The 16,121-nt window shown below is 47.0% G+C and overlaps 1 protein-coding gene across 1 annotated transcript; it reads right to left on the bottom strand.

Annotated features, from left to right (window-relative positions):
* Window positions 1–8,794: 8,794 nt before the first annotated feature.
* ADI1 (acireductone dioxygenase 1) lies at window positions 8,795–15,520 on the bottom strand. Its single transcript, XM_030037434.2, has 4 exons — window positions 15,339–15,520; window positions 14,813–14,932; window positions 12,005–12,184; window positions 8,795–10,268 (listed from the first exon to the last, which is right to left on the bottom strand). Exons 1-4 carry the CDS (start codon window positions 15,456–15,458, stop codon window positions 10,137–10,139), a joined length of 552 nt encoding a protein of 183 aa, XP_029893294.1. The 5' UTR covers window positions 15,459–15,520; the 3' UTR covers window positions 8,795–10,136.
* Between the last annotated feature and the right edge of the window lie 601 nt (window positions 15,521–16,121).

Raw genomic sequence — 16,121 nt, 5'->3', positions numbered from 1 at the left:
CTTGCTTCTACTGTGTGCGTCTCATTTTGCCCCCATCAAACTATTGAGTATTACATTTTTGTATGTCCACAGCTCTCAAAGGAGGTTGCTTGATAACCACCGTGCAGACTGACAGCATGGTTGAGGTTGGAAGGGACCGCTGGAGGTCATCTGGTCCAACCCCCCAGTCAAGCAGGGCCACCTAAAGCAGGTTGCCCAGACGGCATGCGAGGGAGTCATACAGTCCCCCCCAGTATGAATTTCCCACAGTATGGGGGACTATATCATCTGAATGATACCAAATGGTCTCCCTATACTTTCTTGGTTTTGTGACACCATTAAATCTTTCAGATTAAAGCATTTGGATTCTGGAAAGCTGTGGGTGGGAGTGGGGGATTTCTCTGTTCCCAAACTAATGCGTGCTTCAATGCTTTCTTTGTCTCTCCCACTCTGGCCAACATCTCCACTTGGATGTCACCAGCAGATGCCACAAGGTTGTTCTAGGAACCCCTTAATTTGTGCATGTGTATGTATGTGAGCTCTTTTTATACTACAGCTGTCTTCCTCATGCCTACCCTAGAGCCTGGGGATTCCTCTTGGTGCAGACAGGCAGAGCTCCTCCATTCTGGCATTCTGATGGGTCGAGAAATGAGCACTGCCAGTTAGGCAGAGCGGAAACGCAACCTATTTCAGCTCAGTTCCTCTCCTTTCCCGTTACCAAGTGAAAACACCGTGCAGAAAGTATTTCCCAGGGAAAACGCTGGAGAGGGTGAGGCAGAGGTATCTAAGGTTTAGGCCACACAGACCAGAAGCAAACGGGGTGAGCAGGACACAAGGCAGTGAGTGATGTGACAGTATCAGCATACAATTGGCATCCCTTGGAACACAGATTTTTTGGCATCACAGTACCACTGTGGTATCAGTGTATTATTTCACATCTCTGCCCACATTTCTCCCTTCATCTGCGTTGTAAAGATTCAGTCCAGATACTCCCATTCCTTGTACATGAATTCAATATATACATCTGTTCATTGGGGTTTTTTTATTGTTTTGAGATTTAATGTTTAGCAGTTGGAGTAGCTTCTTGTCATAAATCACTGCCATGGGACAATTCTGTAACTGTATTCGTTACATTTTTATGCCACATCCATCAATTAATTCTCATCGTCTTTAAATACCTGCACCTGTATATTTAAGTAACTAGTAACATTTTTATGCTTGTCCGACTGGAGATACTGTACAGGGGCCAAACAGTTGTCCTCAAAACAGGTTGTTTGAAAACTGCTGCAAGCTAGACATCCAAAAAAATGAGGATGCCTAAAAATCACCAGTCACCTCGAAAGACGTAAGCCTACAGCTTAGAGAGACAGAATTTGTTCCATTTTTTACAGGATATATATGTTTTACGGGTCATACTTGCACACTGAAACAATGGCTAGTTATGTACCAATCCACTGAAAAAAATTAAATCGGTATTTCTGTTTCTGGCTTGGCCTCTAGGTTCCACAGCTGGATCTGAATTAAACTTGTGCAGCACCTGGGTAGGCTTGTCCTAAGACCACTACTAAACTCGAAAGATTCAGCATCACCTGCTTCACTTGGGTTTAAACACTGTTTACATTTCTTTAGTGAGTATTAAAATACAGTGAAATAGTAGTTACTTTTGCATTACTCTTTATGAAGTTTTACACTTGTTTTAAATATCGCTATGATTTTAGACAAGGTTTAACAATAATTGGACAAATTCTCAGTTTACATTGTCATAACTGAGTTGAAATCAGTGTGGTTTTCAGTTTGTCACAACTATTAATCTGATACAGTATGTTACTCACTGTACTCATTATAAGTAACTTTAGTAGTATGTTTTCTCCAGCATAGGTCACTCTTCTTGGGCATAGGGTTTCTTAGGCGATAGATAGAAATCCTGGTATGTAACCACCATTGTTCTCAGAGGCTTTGAGAGCACTGAACAACTTACCAGGGCATGTATCGACAGAACAAGGGGTAATGGCTTTAAACTGAAAGAGGGTAGATTTAGATTAGACGTAAGGAAGAAGTTTTTTACTGTGCGGGTGGTGAGGCACTGGAACAGGTTGCCCAGAGAGGCTGTGGCTGCCCCATCCCTGGAAGTGTCCAAGGCCAGGTTGGATGGGGCTTGGAGCAACCTGGTCTAGTGGAAGGTGTCCCTGCCCATGGCAGGGGGGTTGGAACTAGATGATCTTTAAGGTCCCTTCCAACCCAAACCATTCCATGATTCCAGTTAAAAAATTTTACAATGATATGTGAATTAATAGCCGATAAGAGATTCCCATGCATTTAACTGAAGGCCAGGTGTCATGTTATATTGTTACACTATCATCTGTGCTTTCAGGAAGCTTGATTTGTCTTTTCTAAGTGAAGGTATCCTGATCCACCATCATCCAGCATGCTGAAGCCACTTGCCTCTTTACAGTCAAGGAGCAACATGCTTCCTTTGTTGATTCAGTAGTGCCTTATACTCACTGCACGTGTAAGTGACAGCCTGTGTTCTGATCGGCAGAGAATAAAAATTTATGATCCCAGTCAGAGTCAAACAGCCATTAAAAAACAAACACCCTGAAAAGATAATCCCCTGTTCTCCGAGTCTCTCTAAATTGTAATTCATATGTATTGCTACATAGGTCTCACTTCAGTATGTTTGCTGTGTTCTTACTAGTAGAAGCTTTTATTCGAATAAAAATGCCAGTAAAGAAGACTTGGACTGGGTGACCTCTAAGCTCAGCGAGCCATTAAACAAGTGACATCCTGGTAGACATGCAGAATGATTAAAATTTAAATGCAAAGGCATATTATCACTGCTGGATGTATGCAAATTGTTAACTGTTTATAAAATGCAAGAATGTCAATGTCACTTTACGGTTTGGATTTAACATATATACAAGTTAAGTGTTTGAATTTCCTATATTCAGCCAGTTACACAGCTGAATGCTGTATATGGTGTTAAAGCATTAAAGCTAAGGACAAAATTTGTCCTCAAAACATTAATTACACTAGGCAATCCTGTTAAATTCAATGAATTCAGCTGAATTTAATGAGGGTTCCTGGTGTAAATGAGGGCAGAGCTCAGTTCTAAAACACAGCATGCATGTGTCATCTGGCTAAGTAAGAAAAGCTGTGGAAAGTATAGCCTGAATGAGCTGATTGTTGCATTCAAGTCTTAAAGCTTAATGTGCCTTAACAGAAGTTTTGCATTTAAATTTCCTCTTTTATTAAAAGAGGAGCAAAGAAGCTGTACTTCAGACATTCAGATAATTACATTATGCACAGAGACCCTGATCCTCAAAAGGACTTAGGCATCTATCTGCCATTCTAGTACCTAACTGCAGTTCAGGTGATAACAGCATCCCCTAACCAGCTGGTCATTTACATTTTCTTGGTGCCTTAGTTTTTGGACTGGACCCCTTAAATGCTCCCCAAAAGGCATGCGCAGACATGCCTGAAACTCCACAGTGGACTTCAGCCAGTGTACTGGAAAGGATGATCATTCCTCCACCTACCTCATCCTTCATGTCAGCAAGAGCACTCATGCAGCCGTGCGCAAGCTGGATGAGCTCACTGACCCGGTGGAAAAACTCACCGAGCCAGCAAACACCCTCTTCAGATTCATCTTCATCCTGAGGCTTTCAACACAAGGATGTGCTGGGAATTACCACCCCGCCTGCATAGGCTGCCAGGTTTGCTGCACAACAGCGGCCTAAGAAGTAGACAGACAATCCTTTTCTGAAGCCTTTGCTGCAGGTGTCTTGCAGATCAAATCGGAGAGGGGAATAAGCAGGGTATAGTGTGCCTGCGTAGCCGAGTTACGTGTGTCCTATTTGTGTATCAGCTGATGCACTTAATCAACCGCACGCATTGCAGCCATCCAACAGAAGATTGCAAGATGTGTGCTACCCCCATCTCCAGTTGTGTTTAGCTGTAGTGAGAAACGTACACTCCCCCTCCACTTCAACTTGCAATCAAGAAATGTGTGAAAACAGGACTGAAGCGTCAAATCTAGATTTAAATTTATTCCAAATACATAGAACCACAGCAGCCAGAGTCAACCTCTCTGAGGTTGCTCAGGTAGCAACCTAGGTTGCTGCTGTCCTGAGCCAAGGCCAGGGAAACTACAGATGTTAGAACAAGGTGGATTTTATCTATTAGCTCATACCTGTAACATGAGCTCAAAGGACACTGTCATACACCCCTTCCACCCACTTAATAAAACATCGGGGAAAAAATGTATTTTACTAGCGAGGTACTTTACATTGTAGGTATCTGGGGAGAGTTTTTAGCATTTGAACAGCAGCTCAGCAGCACTGAATGCAAACAAGCTCCAGCACCAACTTTCAGGCAACAATAGTGGAAAGCTGCTTTCCTGCTTAGTTCTCCTAGTCAGCTTGGGAATCACAAATTTAGAGATTCCCATCTTCAAGGGGTGTGTGAGATGGTCAGAATCCTGGTGCTAGGGAAGAACAGAAAGTTGCAGGGTGGGGAGGAGGACCCAGGTGCTGCCTTATCCAAGCTGTTCTGGATCAACACCTGGTGCTGTCCTAGCTTTGGGCAGCCATTTGCAGGTGTTTATTATGTATGAGAGTCATTAAAATGAATCCATCTGAAAGCCAGCAACAATCGCTTGTAATTTGCCCACAAAGAGGGAAAAAATGGGATGTTACTTGCTTGAGGCAGGGAAGGAAGGAGGGAGGAGGTTCCTCTCTGGCTTTGAAAAATTGTCAAAACTGTCAGCGCTAAATTGAAAATACTGAAGGAAAAAGCTGCAGAATAAAATTACTAGAGCTGTTTATAAGAAAAAAAAATCCACTCTTTGCAGCACAAGGTGTGAGCAAGTACTTCAGACGCTGCAGTACTTCAGCACACACTCCAGTGGCATGCAGCTGGATCAAGCAGCCTGTGCGTAACCCAGCCACCGCTTTGTGTCCCCTTGCTCCAGCATCACCAAGAACAGCTTCCCTCTTTCCCATGAACAGTGGGTCAGCTTTAAGTTGCCTGAATCATTTGGAAGGAAAAAAAAAAAAAGCCTGAGGGTGGACCCAAATCAAATTCTCAGGCTCAAATGCGTGTGATCACAGGGGAAAGTGGAGCCCAGAGCTCTGCTTGGCTCCTCAGGGCTGTGCCAATGAACAAAGGCAATCCCGCGGCACCAGGGAGGCATGGAGGATACCCAGCCCAATTTTCCTCCAGCCGATGTGGCTCATTTACAGGCACAACAGTTACTAATCGGTACTCTGAGAAGCAGCATAGAAGGCAATGAAACAGAGGGGTGCTTTTCAAAATTAGCGCAGGTATCCCAGAGAGAACTGCAGCGGGGGAAGCCAGCATTGAAAGAGATTCACAGCCCTTCAACTGCTGAATCTTTCCCTGAGCATTTTGCTTCTTCGTCTGATCTGGGTATTTATACAGTTAATAAAAAATGAGAGATAGTGACTCAGTTGCATAAAAAAATAGGTTTTTTCAAATTGCAGGTATAGCAGAGTACCTTTTTGCAAACACACAAAATGTTTTGGGAATCAAGCTGTAAAATCACAATGAGTGCAGCAAATCAGATCAAATCTGGATCTCTGAGCCAGGAATATTTAAATTGTAACACTAATTCATCCCCCAATGAGTTCATATGTTTATTTGGCTTCAGGAAATAGAAGACAACTGGCAGTGACCCTATTTTGGGGAGAGGGGAGGGAATCTGAGAATTTCTATCATTTTCACAGGGAAGACTCCCAAACAGATGATGTAATTTTCGAGCGTAGCACAGGTCAGGTCCACAGCCTCTGCCTGGCCAAATATCTAAATCCATTATTTGGCTGCTAGGGGTATTCTTCAAAGCAGTGCTCAGCTGCCACCTCAGTCTTTTATGTGCATTGGTGCCTGCCAGTTGATATTAAACGATTGCCTTTGTCAGGAAGCCGTCCCTTCTCATAAGTTCCTAGTTCAAGCTAAATCCTGGAGTCAGAAACCAGGCAGGAGAGTGCCTTTTCTGCCAGTAGGACCCGATGCTCTGAGTGCATGAAGATTTTATACTGCTCAAGTTCAGCAACCAGGACAGGCAGCTACCAGCTCCTGCAGCTGCCAGGCAGCAGCACAGCCCTCGCCAGCATCTCCCTTCGCCCATTTATTTGTAGGCACCCCTAAGTGCCTGGTGCGGATGTTTCTAGTTAACTACTAGCTGGCTGTGAAATGTTTTTGCATTAAGATCTCCAGCCAAAGACACTTGCCTCAGGACACATAACAAGGGAGGGCAGCATCGCAGATTTTGCAGCCATGTGGTTGCCCGCCAAACTTATTGAAAAGGCCACTGACCATCAACAGTTTGCTCTGAGGCCACTTGCAGAAAGCAAGACCACTGCTCTCTTAAGCTGGTCATGAGAAACCGAGGTATATGCCCCTTTGGAAATGTTTGGATTAAAGTGGAAAATAATACATCGGTACCAAAAAAGCTACCTGCAAACCCCTCAATTCAGTACCATTTCTCCTACATTTCTTTTTTTTAAACTCTAATCCTGGAGGAGTTGAAATATTCCCCTTGCCTGAGTTAATGCTGCCAACGTGATGTTGCTGGAACCACTTACATAAATTTTCATACTATGTCAATGCACCAAGATTTTCCACTAGCTGCAGTAAAACAGACTCATGTTTTTGGACAAAAAATCAATTTTGCTTTGCACTTTTAGATGTGTGGTATATGGGAAAAAAAAAAAAAAAAGAAGAAGAAGAAAACAACCAAACACAAAAAATTGCCATGAAAATAAACTGTGTTTTTCATCTGAAGGAGTGGTATGTTCTCCCTCCCTCTTCTCCACTCTCTGGAGTGTTTTCTATTAATATTAACGTTTTTTTTCTGCCCAGCTGTTTCCTCCCAGTGTAATCTCCCATGTAATATCTTCACAGGTGTGGAATCTTTATACCAGCCCCAAATTGCTTTTTCCCTGGCTGACAAAAAACACTTTCAGAGAGCAAAGCTTTCACCCTTTCAAAGACACCTATAGCACGAAAGGGCATAGACTCAAAGGCGTTGACAGTAAGACCCCCACAGCCCCCGCCACCTCTCAGTGGCAGAATGCATTGTGCTATGAAAATGATGAACAATCTTCAGCAGGGTGATCGTGTGTTATTCTTGACAGCCAGGAGATGGGAGCTGTGCCGGGTGTATATATTCCTCTAGAGAGGCAACAAAACAAGGTGGTTCAGTCCTGCTTCCCAGGTCACATCCTACATCAGCGAGCTGCTGAAAGCAATTGCTGCGGGCAGCCGCTTTACTGTCCATCCCTCATCGCTACCTCCAAACTGTAAATCTCTCCCCAGGAGAGCGCGTTACCTGCTGTCTCTTCCCAATTGCTCCCCCAGTCTGTTACGGGATGGCTCTGCTGTAAATGGGGGTTCCTGAGAGCCCACGCTGCTGCCTCCACTTGCCCTTTCGCAGAGAGAGAGATCAAAACGGAAGGGCCCATAGGAGGAATGAACAGTCTCATGTTGACTTCTGTTAAAGAAAAAGAAAACAAAAGCAGAAGGAGGATTAATTAGATTGGATACCAGGGACTGATACCAGCACCGGGAGAAAGCAGTCATTTTACTTTGCATTCGGAAACACAATTTTCTGTGGCATATAAGTCAAAGGAATAAAACTTGCCACCGGCAGTAACTGTCATTTATTCCTGTAGCTGTACCTTGAAAAATCCCCAGTTGACTCTGGGACCAGGATGCCCCAGTGCGCTGTACGAGAGGACACTCAAGCGCTCCTTCCAGACAAGTGGCACACAAATCCCTGAACCGATGAAGCACGCGACACGGCACAGCACAGCGCCTGTGCGAGCCTACCCGATGTGCGTCTGACTAGTTACACTTCCCATTTGCTTAGTAACACTGATTTTTTCAGCCAGGCTTACAAACCACCGCACAAAAGCCCGTGCGGGCTGAACGGAGCGCTGGGTGGGCTTGCGTTTTGCAAGCACGGGTTGTGCCAGCACCCCCTCCCACAAATTGAGCCCCCGCTGGCAGAACGAAGGGTCAGCTGTGTCCGTGCGTCTCATCTAGCTGGCAACCAAAGACCCTAGGGGAGGAAAAATGTGCCTTTTTTATTCACCCTTTCCAACTTTTAAGATAAAAGCTAGTAAAATTTCATTTCAAAACTGCAACTTCATTTTCAGAAGCACTTAAAGAAATAAAGCACCTAGAAATGGTTAAGAGTAATGTTGCTACAAAGTGAGGAAAACATTGTTGCCTGCCGAAGAAGGGTGTGCGCACACCCATAGGGAAGAGCAGTGGGAAAGTTCAATTATCTATCGTCTGCTACATTAGGAAAACTGATGTAAGCCCAAGTTTCAACCTCTCTTTAGAGTCATGTTTATCTGGGATGCAAAGCAGGAGCTTGTATTCTATGTGGCTGAAATCAGCACACAGGCTGCAGCCAGCGCACAGCCCATGCTCTCATCATCCACTGAGATTTAGAGCAAGCAGTACATCGGCCCAGCTGACAAAATTCGTCACTGTAAAAAGCAAATTCATACCAAAATGCTTTGGTGCCCATTGCTGAGGAGCTACATGTCCCTCATAACCGCAAGGCATTTACTGAAAACTGGACGAGCATTAAGTCTACTCTTCTCCATCTCACAGCTAAAGAAACTGAAGCACACAGTTAATGATTTTTCCCATGTCACAGAAGTCAGTAGCCACACAAGGAATAAAAGCTGATTAACAATTACAGTAACACTGTTGTTCAGTGTGTCCTTAATGTCAGCACAAGGAAAAAAAAAAAAACCAAAAACCAAAAACCAAACACCATACCTAAGTCAAAGTAATTTTATTAATATCTCACAAGAGCAAATTGCTGCATTTTACTGAGAGAAAACCACAGCTTTATGTACCACGGCTGAACTTGGGAAGCTGCATACTAAAATGATGATTATGCAAATTTATCTTATGAACATTTTTAGGCAAGAATGAAGCAGGGTTTATTTTCTTTAATTAAAAACAGATTCCTACGTAGTTCATTAGCATGGATTCAGAGCAGAATGAATATTAATGTAGCCCACCTCTCCCAATTCTACCTGCCAGAAATATCAAGGAAAAAAGATTAGAAAATGGATTCCTGAGCAACTGTAAATGCAACTAGCTAATGTCACTGGAAGGCTGCTGGCATCTTTGAAAGGTCAAGGAGATCAGGAAAACCTTTTTGACTGGAAAAAGGCAAATGATACTGCCACCTTCAAAAGGGCAAGAAAGAAGATCTGGGGGACTACAGGCTGGTCAGCCTCACTTCAGTCCCGCGGAAAATTACAGAATAAGGCATTGTGGAAGCCGTTCCAGGCACATGAAATACCAGGTGATAGGGAGCAACCAGTCAACACCAATTTACCAAGGGTGCATTCTGCCTGACCATCCTGACTGCCATCCAAGAGGCAATGACTGCCTCCTTGGCGGAGGGGAAGCAGCAGATGTCATTCACCTTGACCACAGCAAGGCTTTCAACAGCGTGTCCCACAGCAGCCTTGTGGCCGGACTGAGGATATGAACTACGAGGTGGGTGAAAATCTTCTGGACCGTTGGGCTCAAAACAGTCAGTGCTTCAAATCTAAATGTCAGGTGGTTACAAGTGACATTCCTCAGTAGTCAAAGCTAAGGCAAAATGTGTTGAACATCTTCCTTAACAGAAAAGAACCCAGCTAAGAACACTGGTTTGTTGAGCCTGGAAAAGAGAAGGCTTAGAAGAGACCTAACTACGGTCTCCCACTAGAGAAGGGACTGCAGAAAAGACAAAGCCTCTTCTCGGGCATTCGATGAAAGGGCAAGAGACAACAACTGCAAGCTGTGACCAGGGAGTTGGCCATGAAGAACAAATGCTTGCCCCTGAGAGAAGCCAAGTGCTGGAACGGGCGCCCAGACAGGCTGTGGAACCTCCACCACTGGAGGTTTCCAAACCTCAAGGTCTTGAGTGACTTGGTCTAGCTTTAAAGTTGGCCTGGTACTTTGCAGGGGGTTGGATTAGATGACCTCCACATGACCTTTCAACCTAAATTTTTCTATGATTATGTGATTCCAATTGCATATGTAAATAGAAGTCTAATCAGTGAAAAGCCACCAGTCACATTTTTTCTGACAGGGCTTTAGGCTGTTCCACCTGTTGGGTCTCAGACACCATTACTTGCTTCTTCAGCCAAAAACTTCATATACTGTTTCCGAGCAGGAAAATCATCAGCCGGCCTGTTGTATGCTGTCCAGACAGGTTCTCCAACGAATAGCCTCATTGCCTTCACGTAATTCTGTCAAAGAACAAGAAATGACAAGTAATTTGAGCTCCATGGGATCTTCATTCTGAAGTTAATGTTTCATTTGCACTTCTGCAGAAATTTTTGAAACCATTTCAAAATGGACTGAAAGTTTCACGTGTTCCAGAAGATGATACCACTAAGCTGCTGTTCCTGCTCCCAGCCACTGCAGTGGGAGCTTTTGCACCTATGCAGTGATATATTGTGTCACACAACCAGTGCCTCCAGGTCAGGCAGAGACAGTAGTTCTCCCGGTTTCAAAGAAACGAGAAACATCCTGTCTTATGCAAATCTTTTGCACTGGATCCACAATACTGGTCAATGCAGCATCTAAATCCTACTTGCTTAGTTAAGCAACAGCAATCAGAATACCCAAGACGGCTACACAGTGCTTTTGAGGAATACCAGAAGCTTCAAAGTGAAAGCCATAAAAGCTGCATAGGGAGTGCATAAACTAGCCTAGCCAAAAAATAGTGCTATGGGAAGTGAAAACTCTCCAGATTCCAACAGGAAAAGTAGCCCCTGCCACCAGCTAACCAAAAGTATGCCAAGTGCGAGGTACAGCTGTGGCAGCAGCAAAGGGGATTTTGTGTCCTGCACAAATGCTCCAACAACTGAGTTATGGGGAGCTCTCCTCTCCTCTTCTGTCCACTACGCTACAGATTTAGACCCTACCTATTTTGTAAACACTGCTAAGTGCTTATCTTGCACCCAGGTGCTCAGCAATGTCAAGAATAGCTAGGTACCTGAAGAACTTGGGTGCAAAATGTAAGGGTCTAAAAGCACCGGAAGAATTTACTTTGAAGATGGCACTACTGGACTAAAGTTTCTGAAGTGGACAAACATTTAAGACTTCTTCTGGATTCAACCCATAACACCCAACATTCTGTCTATGTAAAGAAAAAGCCTTAAACTAGCAATTGTAGCCGATTCATTGTGGATCTCAAAACGCAGATGTGAGAAGTCAGTTTCTTCACCAATGCAGCATCTCCCTTTCTACATATATGATAACTGCTATCTGGAGAGCTGATTCAAAATTATACCGTTCTCAAGACTATGCCAGAGATGAGATTTTGCCACACAGGAGACACCACACATTTCCCAATTTTCCAGGGGTAATGCTGAGGTTACAAACGTATTTATAAAAGCCCACAAGGACAGACACACAGGTCAGGACTACATGTGCCAATCTCACAGTCCCATTGCCAAAAATACCCTCCAGAAGCAGGTCACCTCCTGTGAAGCCAGCATCCAGTCTCACACATGCTAGCTGCAAGTAGTGGCTCTGGACCCTTAAATCCTTCTTTCCCTTGAAGGTGAATTTAGCAGTCATGAAAAACACCACTGCTGGACACAGATAGGCTCTGTCTATCCCCACAAAGATACACAACGAAGCAATACAGAGGGATCCATCTCCACCTCAACCGACAGCAGGGGCAATTGTGGGAGGGACAGCCACAGGGCTTGGCTCTCACACCGCTGTCACATAAAATATGCTACAGCTATCACGTGGCAATGACTTGCAGTTACAGCTGATGAGAGGAAGCTGGATTTGTGACCTGGAGATGAAAGGTTCAGATGCTGTGAATTATTTAGTGTTTTTCATATTCCTACTTCATATTTAATATGTTTTGCTAACGAACTGCAAGTCTCAGGGCATGTAGTTACTAACGTGATATACGCTCACATGGATTTGTCATCAAAATTTACAGTAATCTGTAACAACGTACGTTCTCATCCAGTGTAAATCGGTGATATATGCCAGCAGGGAGGGTTATCATGTCTCCTTTTTCCATGGAAATCCGGATCCATTTGTCATCCTTGTCACGAACATCAAAATAGCCAGATCCATCTAAGATGTAGCGAATTTCATCGTCTAGGTGTAAATGTTCTTCATAAAATGTTTTTATCTAGGAACAGCAAGTATCTCTTAAAACTACTGAACACAGAAAAACTGCAAAGACATCTGGTAGAAACACGTAGCAAAGCAGACAAAGGCTTGGAAAGGGTAACTGTGCAGTGATTTAACTAACAGGTGAGACCAACACGGTTAAAATGGCCAATCCAGCCAGCCAGACCCATTCTCAGAACACTTCTAAGCAGGCTGCTACATTTCCTTTGGAAGACAGGAATTTCTCTGACAAGAAACAGCAGCTATAGCTGTACATAACCAGACTCTGAATAACAGTAATGCTTACACCCATTTCAGAGAGAGGCAGGTAAAGCTTCCCACCACAAGATTTGGTCCTTGCAGTTGTTCACTTTGATCATTTTGTGCCTTTTTTTTTTTCCTGACATGCAAAAATAAAACAGAGCAACAGATTATTCCCCCCCTCTTTTACACTGGTGTGGGGCTGAATTAGACCCGAAGGCTTCTACAACTGCATGTGAAAATGCAGTTATTGCCAAACACGGCCCATCTACAGCAATCTGATGTAAACAGCATGTCATGCCTGCCCCTACACAGTGAGCCCCAGCTCCAGGCTCTCTCCTCCTGGGCAGCAGCAACATCATTCTTGTTTTTTTCAGAATGGTGAATTCTCTGTACATTTCACAGCACAGAAGAAAACATGGTTTAAAAGTTCAATTAACAGAGACCTGAGCAGGTTAGTGCACAGAGAACAGTGTAATGCCAGGTACCATCATCTGCTTAGGTCTAGATGTTGTTAAGCCACACTAGTGCAGATGTCCCTGAGCCACTACTGATCCAACACGGCAAGACGAGCAAAAGTCCATATGTTACTACATAATTCACATTCTCATCAATTTAAAACCATTATAACACAATGGCCTTAAAACAAACTGGTGTATTGGGCTTGTGTGGCAGGGTTTTGGTAGCAAGGGAGGCTACAGGGGTGGATTCTGTGAGAAGCTGCTAGAAGCTTCCCCCATGTCCGACAGAGCCAATGCCAGCTGGCTCCAAGACGGACCTGCCACCGGCCAAGGCCGAGCCCATCAGCGACAGTCGTAGTGCCTCTGGGAGAACATTTAAGAAGGGGGGTGGGGAAAACGCACAATGGCAACTGCAGCCGAATAGAGGAGTGAGATTATGTGAGAGCAACAGCCCTGCAGACCCCCAGGTCAGTGCAGAAGGAGGGGAGGAGGTGCTCCAGGCGCCGGAGCAGAGATTCCCCTGCAGCCCGTGGGGAAGACCACGGTGAGGCAGGCTGTCCCCCTGCAGCCCAGGGAGGTCCACGGGGGAGCAGATCTCCACCTGCAGCCCGGGGAGGACCCCACGCCGGAGCAGGGGGATGCCCGAAGGAGGCTGTGACCCCGTGGGAAGCCCGCGCTGGAGCAGGCTCCTGGCAGGACCTGTGGTCCCATGGAGAGAGGAGCCCACGCTGGAGCAGGTTTTCTGGCAGGACTTGTGACCCCACGGGGAACCCACGCTGGAGCAGTTCATGAAGGACTGCACCCCATGGGAAGGACTCATGTTGGAGAAGTTCACGGAGGACTGTCTCCCGTGGGAGGGACCCCACGGTGGAGCAGGGGACGAGTGAGGAGTCCTCCCCCTGAGGAGGAAGGAGCGGCAGAGACAATGTGTGAGGAACCGACCCCAACCCCCATTCCCTGTCCCCCTGCGCTGCTGTGGGGAGAGGAGGTAGAGAAAATCAAGAGTAAAGTTGTGCCTGGGGGGGGGGGGGGGGTGTGTTTTTAAGATTTAGTTTTATTTCTCACTATCCTACCCTGATTTGCTTGGTAATAAGTTAAATCAATTTCCCCAAGTCGAGTCTGTTTTGCCTGGGATGGTAATTGCTGAGTGATCTCTCCCTGTCCTTATCTCAGCCCACGAGCCTTTCATTATATTTTCCCTCGCCTGCCCAGCTGGGGAGGGGAGTGACAGAGCAATTTTGGTGGGCACCTGGTGTCCAGTCAGGGTCAACCCACCACAACTGGCAAATGGAAATTTAATGAAAGTGGGGAAGTACCACTGACTTGCTGTGCTCAGGTCAGAGCAGCACACCAGTGCCGGGAGGAGAAAGCTCCTTTTAGCAGGCTCATCTGAGAGGCTGTCACCATTCCCATCCAGCTGTTACAAGGTAGCAGCTTCCCAAGGTAAAAAAAAAAATTAAAAAAAAATCTTCTTGTACGGGGAATGTATCCCTCTGATTCCATGAGGTTAACATTCACTTTGAAAAGACGTATTTTGCAAGCAGCCATCAGGATGTTTCAGCCTTCAAAGCCCATGCCCAGCTCACAACCACCTGCCTTCATCCCAGCGAGGCTCTCTGAGGACAGGTCAGCACTGGCAGGGCTCTGCTGGCAGGAATCTTAGTTTTGAAATGACACAGTGATGGGAACTATCCTTAAAACCTTTGAAGGCAATCTACAGAAGCAAAAGGCCTCTGCTATTTTAAAAATAATACCAGAACTGCTTTTTTGATGTTCAGGACTTCAGTACAGGATGTATTTTACACCCAGAAATCTCATCTCTGTGCCCCTGCTCAGGGTGTGTAGGTGTTAAGAAGCCGGCTGCACATTGTAGCGGTTAGACTTCAGCGTGCAAATCCTCACTGAAGGCAAAAAGACTCGCATACCTTTTCCTCATAATTTGGAAGCTTGTCTTTATGTATGGTTATTATATCCATCCAGGAATAATTTTCTGCTCTCCGAATCTCTTTCAGGCAGGGATCAGTCTCATAGTTGTCAGCATCCAACTGGAAGATAGGCAGGGGGGAAAAGCAAAAAAACCAAAAAAAGGCGTTGAGACACGACTGCTCACGACGCCGTCGAGGACCCCGAGGTGGAAAAACCCGAGTGGTCAGGAGCGTCAGCAGCGGCGGGGCAGGCGGCTCCAGGCGGAGCTGAGCTGGCGGCCCCCGCCGCACAAGCCGGGCCCGCCGCCTGCCCCTGCCCGGGCTCGCCGCGGCCGGACGCGGGGCCGCCGCGCTCCGCCGCCGAGCATCGCCCCGGGGCTGCCCCCCTTCCCCTTCCCCTTCCCTTCCCCTCCCCGTCCCGGCGGGCGTCGGGGCAGGCCCCCGCGCCGAGGCCGCTGCCCGGGCCGGGCCCCGCGGCCTCTGCGGCGTCTCCGCCGGCCGCCCTCCCTCCCTCGCTCCCGCGCACCCTGCGGTAGGCGACGCCGAGGCGGCGCAGCTGCTCCAGGCTGACGGCGCGGTTGGGCCGCAGGCGGTGGGGCGCCCGCTGGTCCTCCTGCGACTCGTCCATGTACCAGGCCTCCACCATCCCGCCGCCCGGCCCCGCGCCCCTCCGCCGGGCCCGCCCCGGCGGGGCTGGAAGGGCCGGGCGGGGGCAGGCGTCGGCCCGGCGCTGCCGGCCTACGGGGAGAGCCTTAAAGGGCCACCATTTGCAGCTCCGGACGGGCCGAGGAGGGCGCAGCAGGCGCCGCTGCGATGCGAGCGTACGGCTCTCGGCCGAGCGCAGGCGGGGGGGTCTCCCCGAGGCAGAGCTGCCAGGGCAAGGGCTTCCCCCCCCGCCCCAGCCCCCCGGGTAACCGACCGCTGGTTACAGCGCCCGTCCCGCCCGGCCTCCGGTCCGCCCCGGCAGTAACGCCCCGGCTCAATTTACCGCCTCAAAGACCTGCACTGCAACCCCACAACACGGAGAAATACATTAGGAGGAAAAAAGAAGGGAGTTAGAGCGGTAAGACGCGCTGCCCGGGAAGCTTGCGTTGTCTCCACGCCTGGAGATGCTCACAGAACCCCGGCCGGCCTGCCGGAGCTGCGGTGGGCAAGATGCGCTCCACGGTCCTCTCCGGCCTCCACGGCCCTGCGGTTCTACACGGGAAATAAACCAACAGCCAGCTAAACACAACGTGAGGCTGGAGAAACAACTGAAAAAGAAACAATCCCTCCTTAAACGTTTTTCTTCCTAAAAAGGGAATTTTAT

This window comes from Aquila chrysaetos, chromosome 15 (genome assembly GCF_900496995.4).
Source record: "Aquila chrysaetos chrysaetos chromosome 15, bAquChr1.4, whole genome shotgun sequence".
Taxonomy (NCBI): Eukaryota; Metazoa; Chordata; class Aves; order Accipitriformes; family Accipitridae; genus Aquila; species Aquila chrysaetos.
This window is presented reverse-complemented; position numbering and strand designations above follow the sequence as displayed.

Excerpts from the sequence above, each read along its gene's own strand:
- ADI1 (XM_030037434.2), bottom strand. The coding sequence starts at position 15,458 with ATGGTGGAGGCCTGGTACATGGACGAGTCGCAGGAGGACCAGCGGGCG. Across the intron at positions 12,185-14,812 it reads TTCCAAATTATGAGGAAAAG|ATAAAAACATTTTATGAAGA; the intron begins GTATGCGAGTCT and ends TGCTGTTCCTAG. Across the intron at positions 10,269-12,004 it reads GATTTACACTGGATGAGAAC|AATTACGTGAAGGCAATGAG; the intron begins GTACGTTGTTAC and ends GTTCTTTGACAG.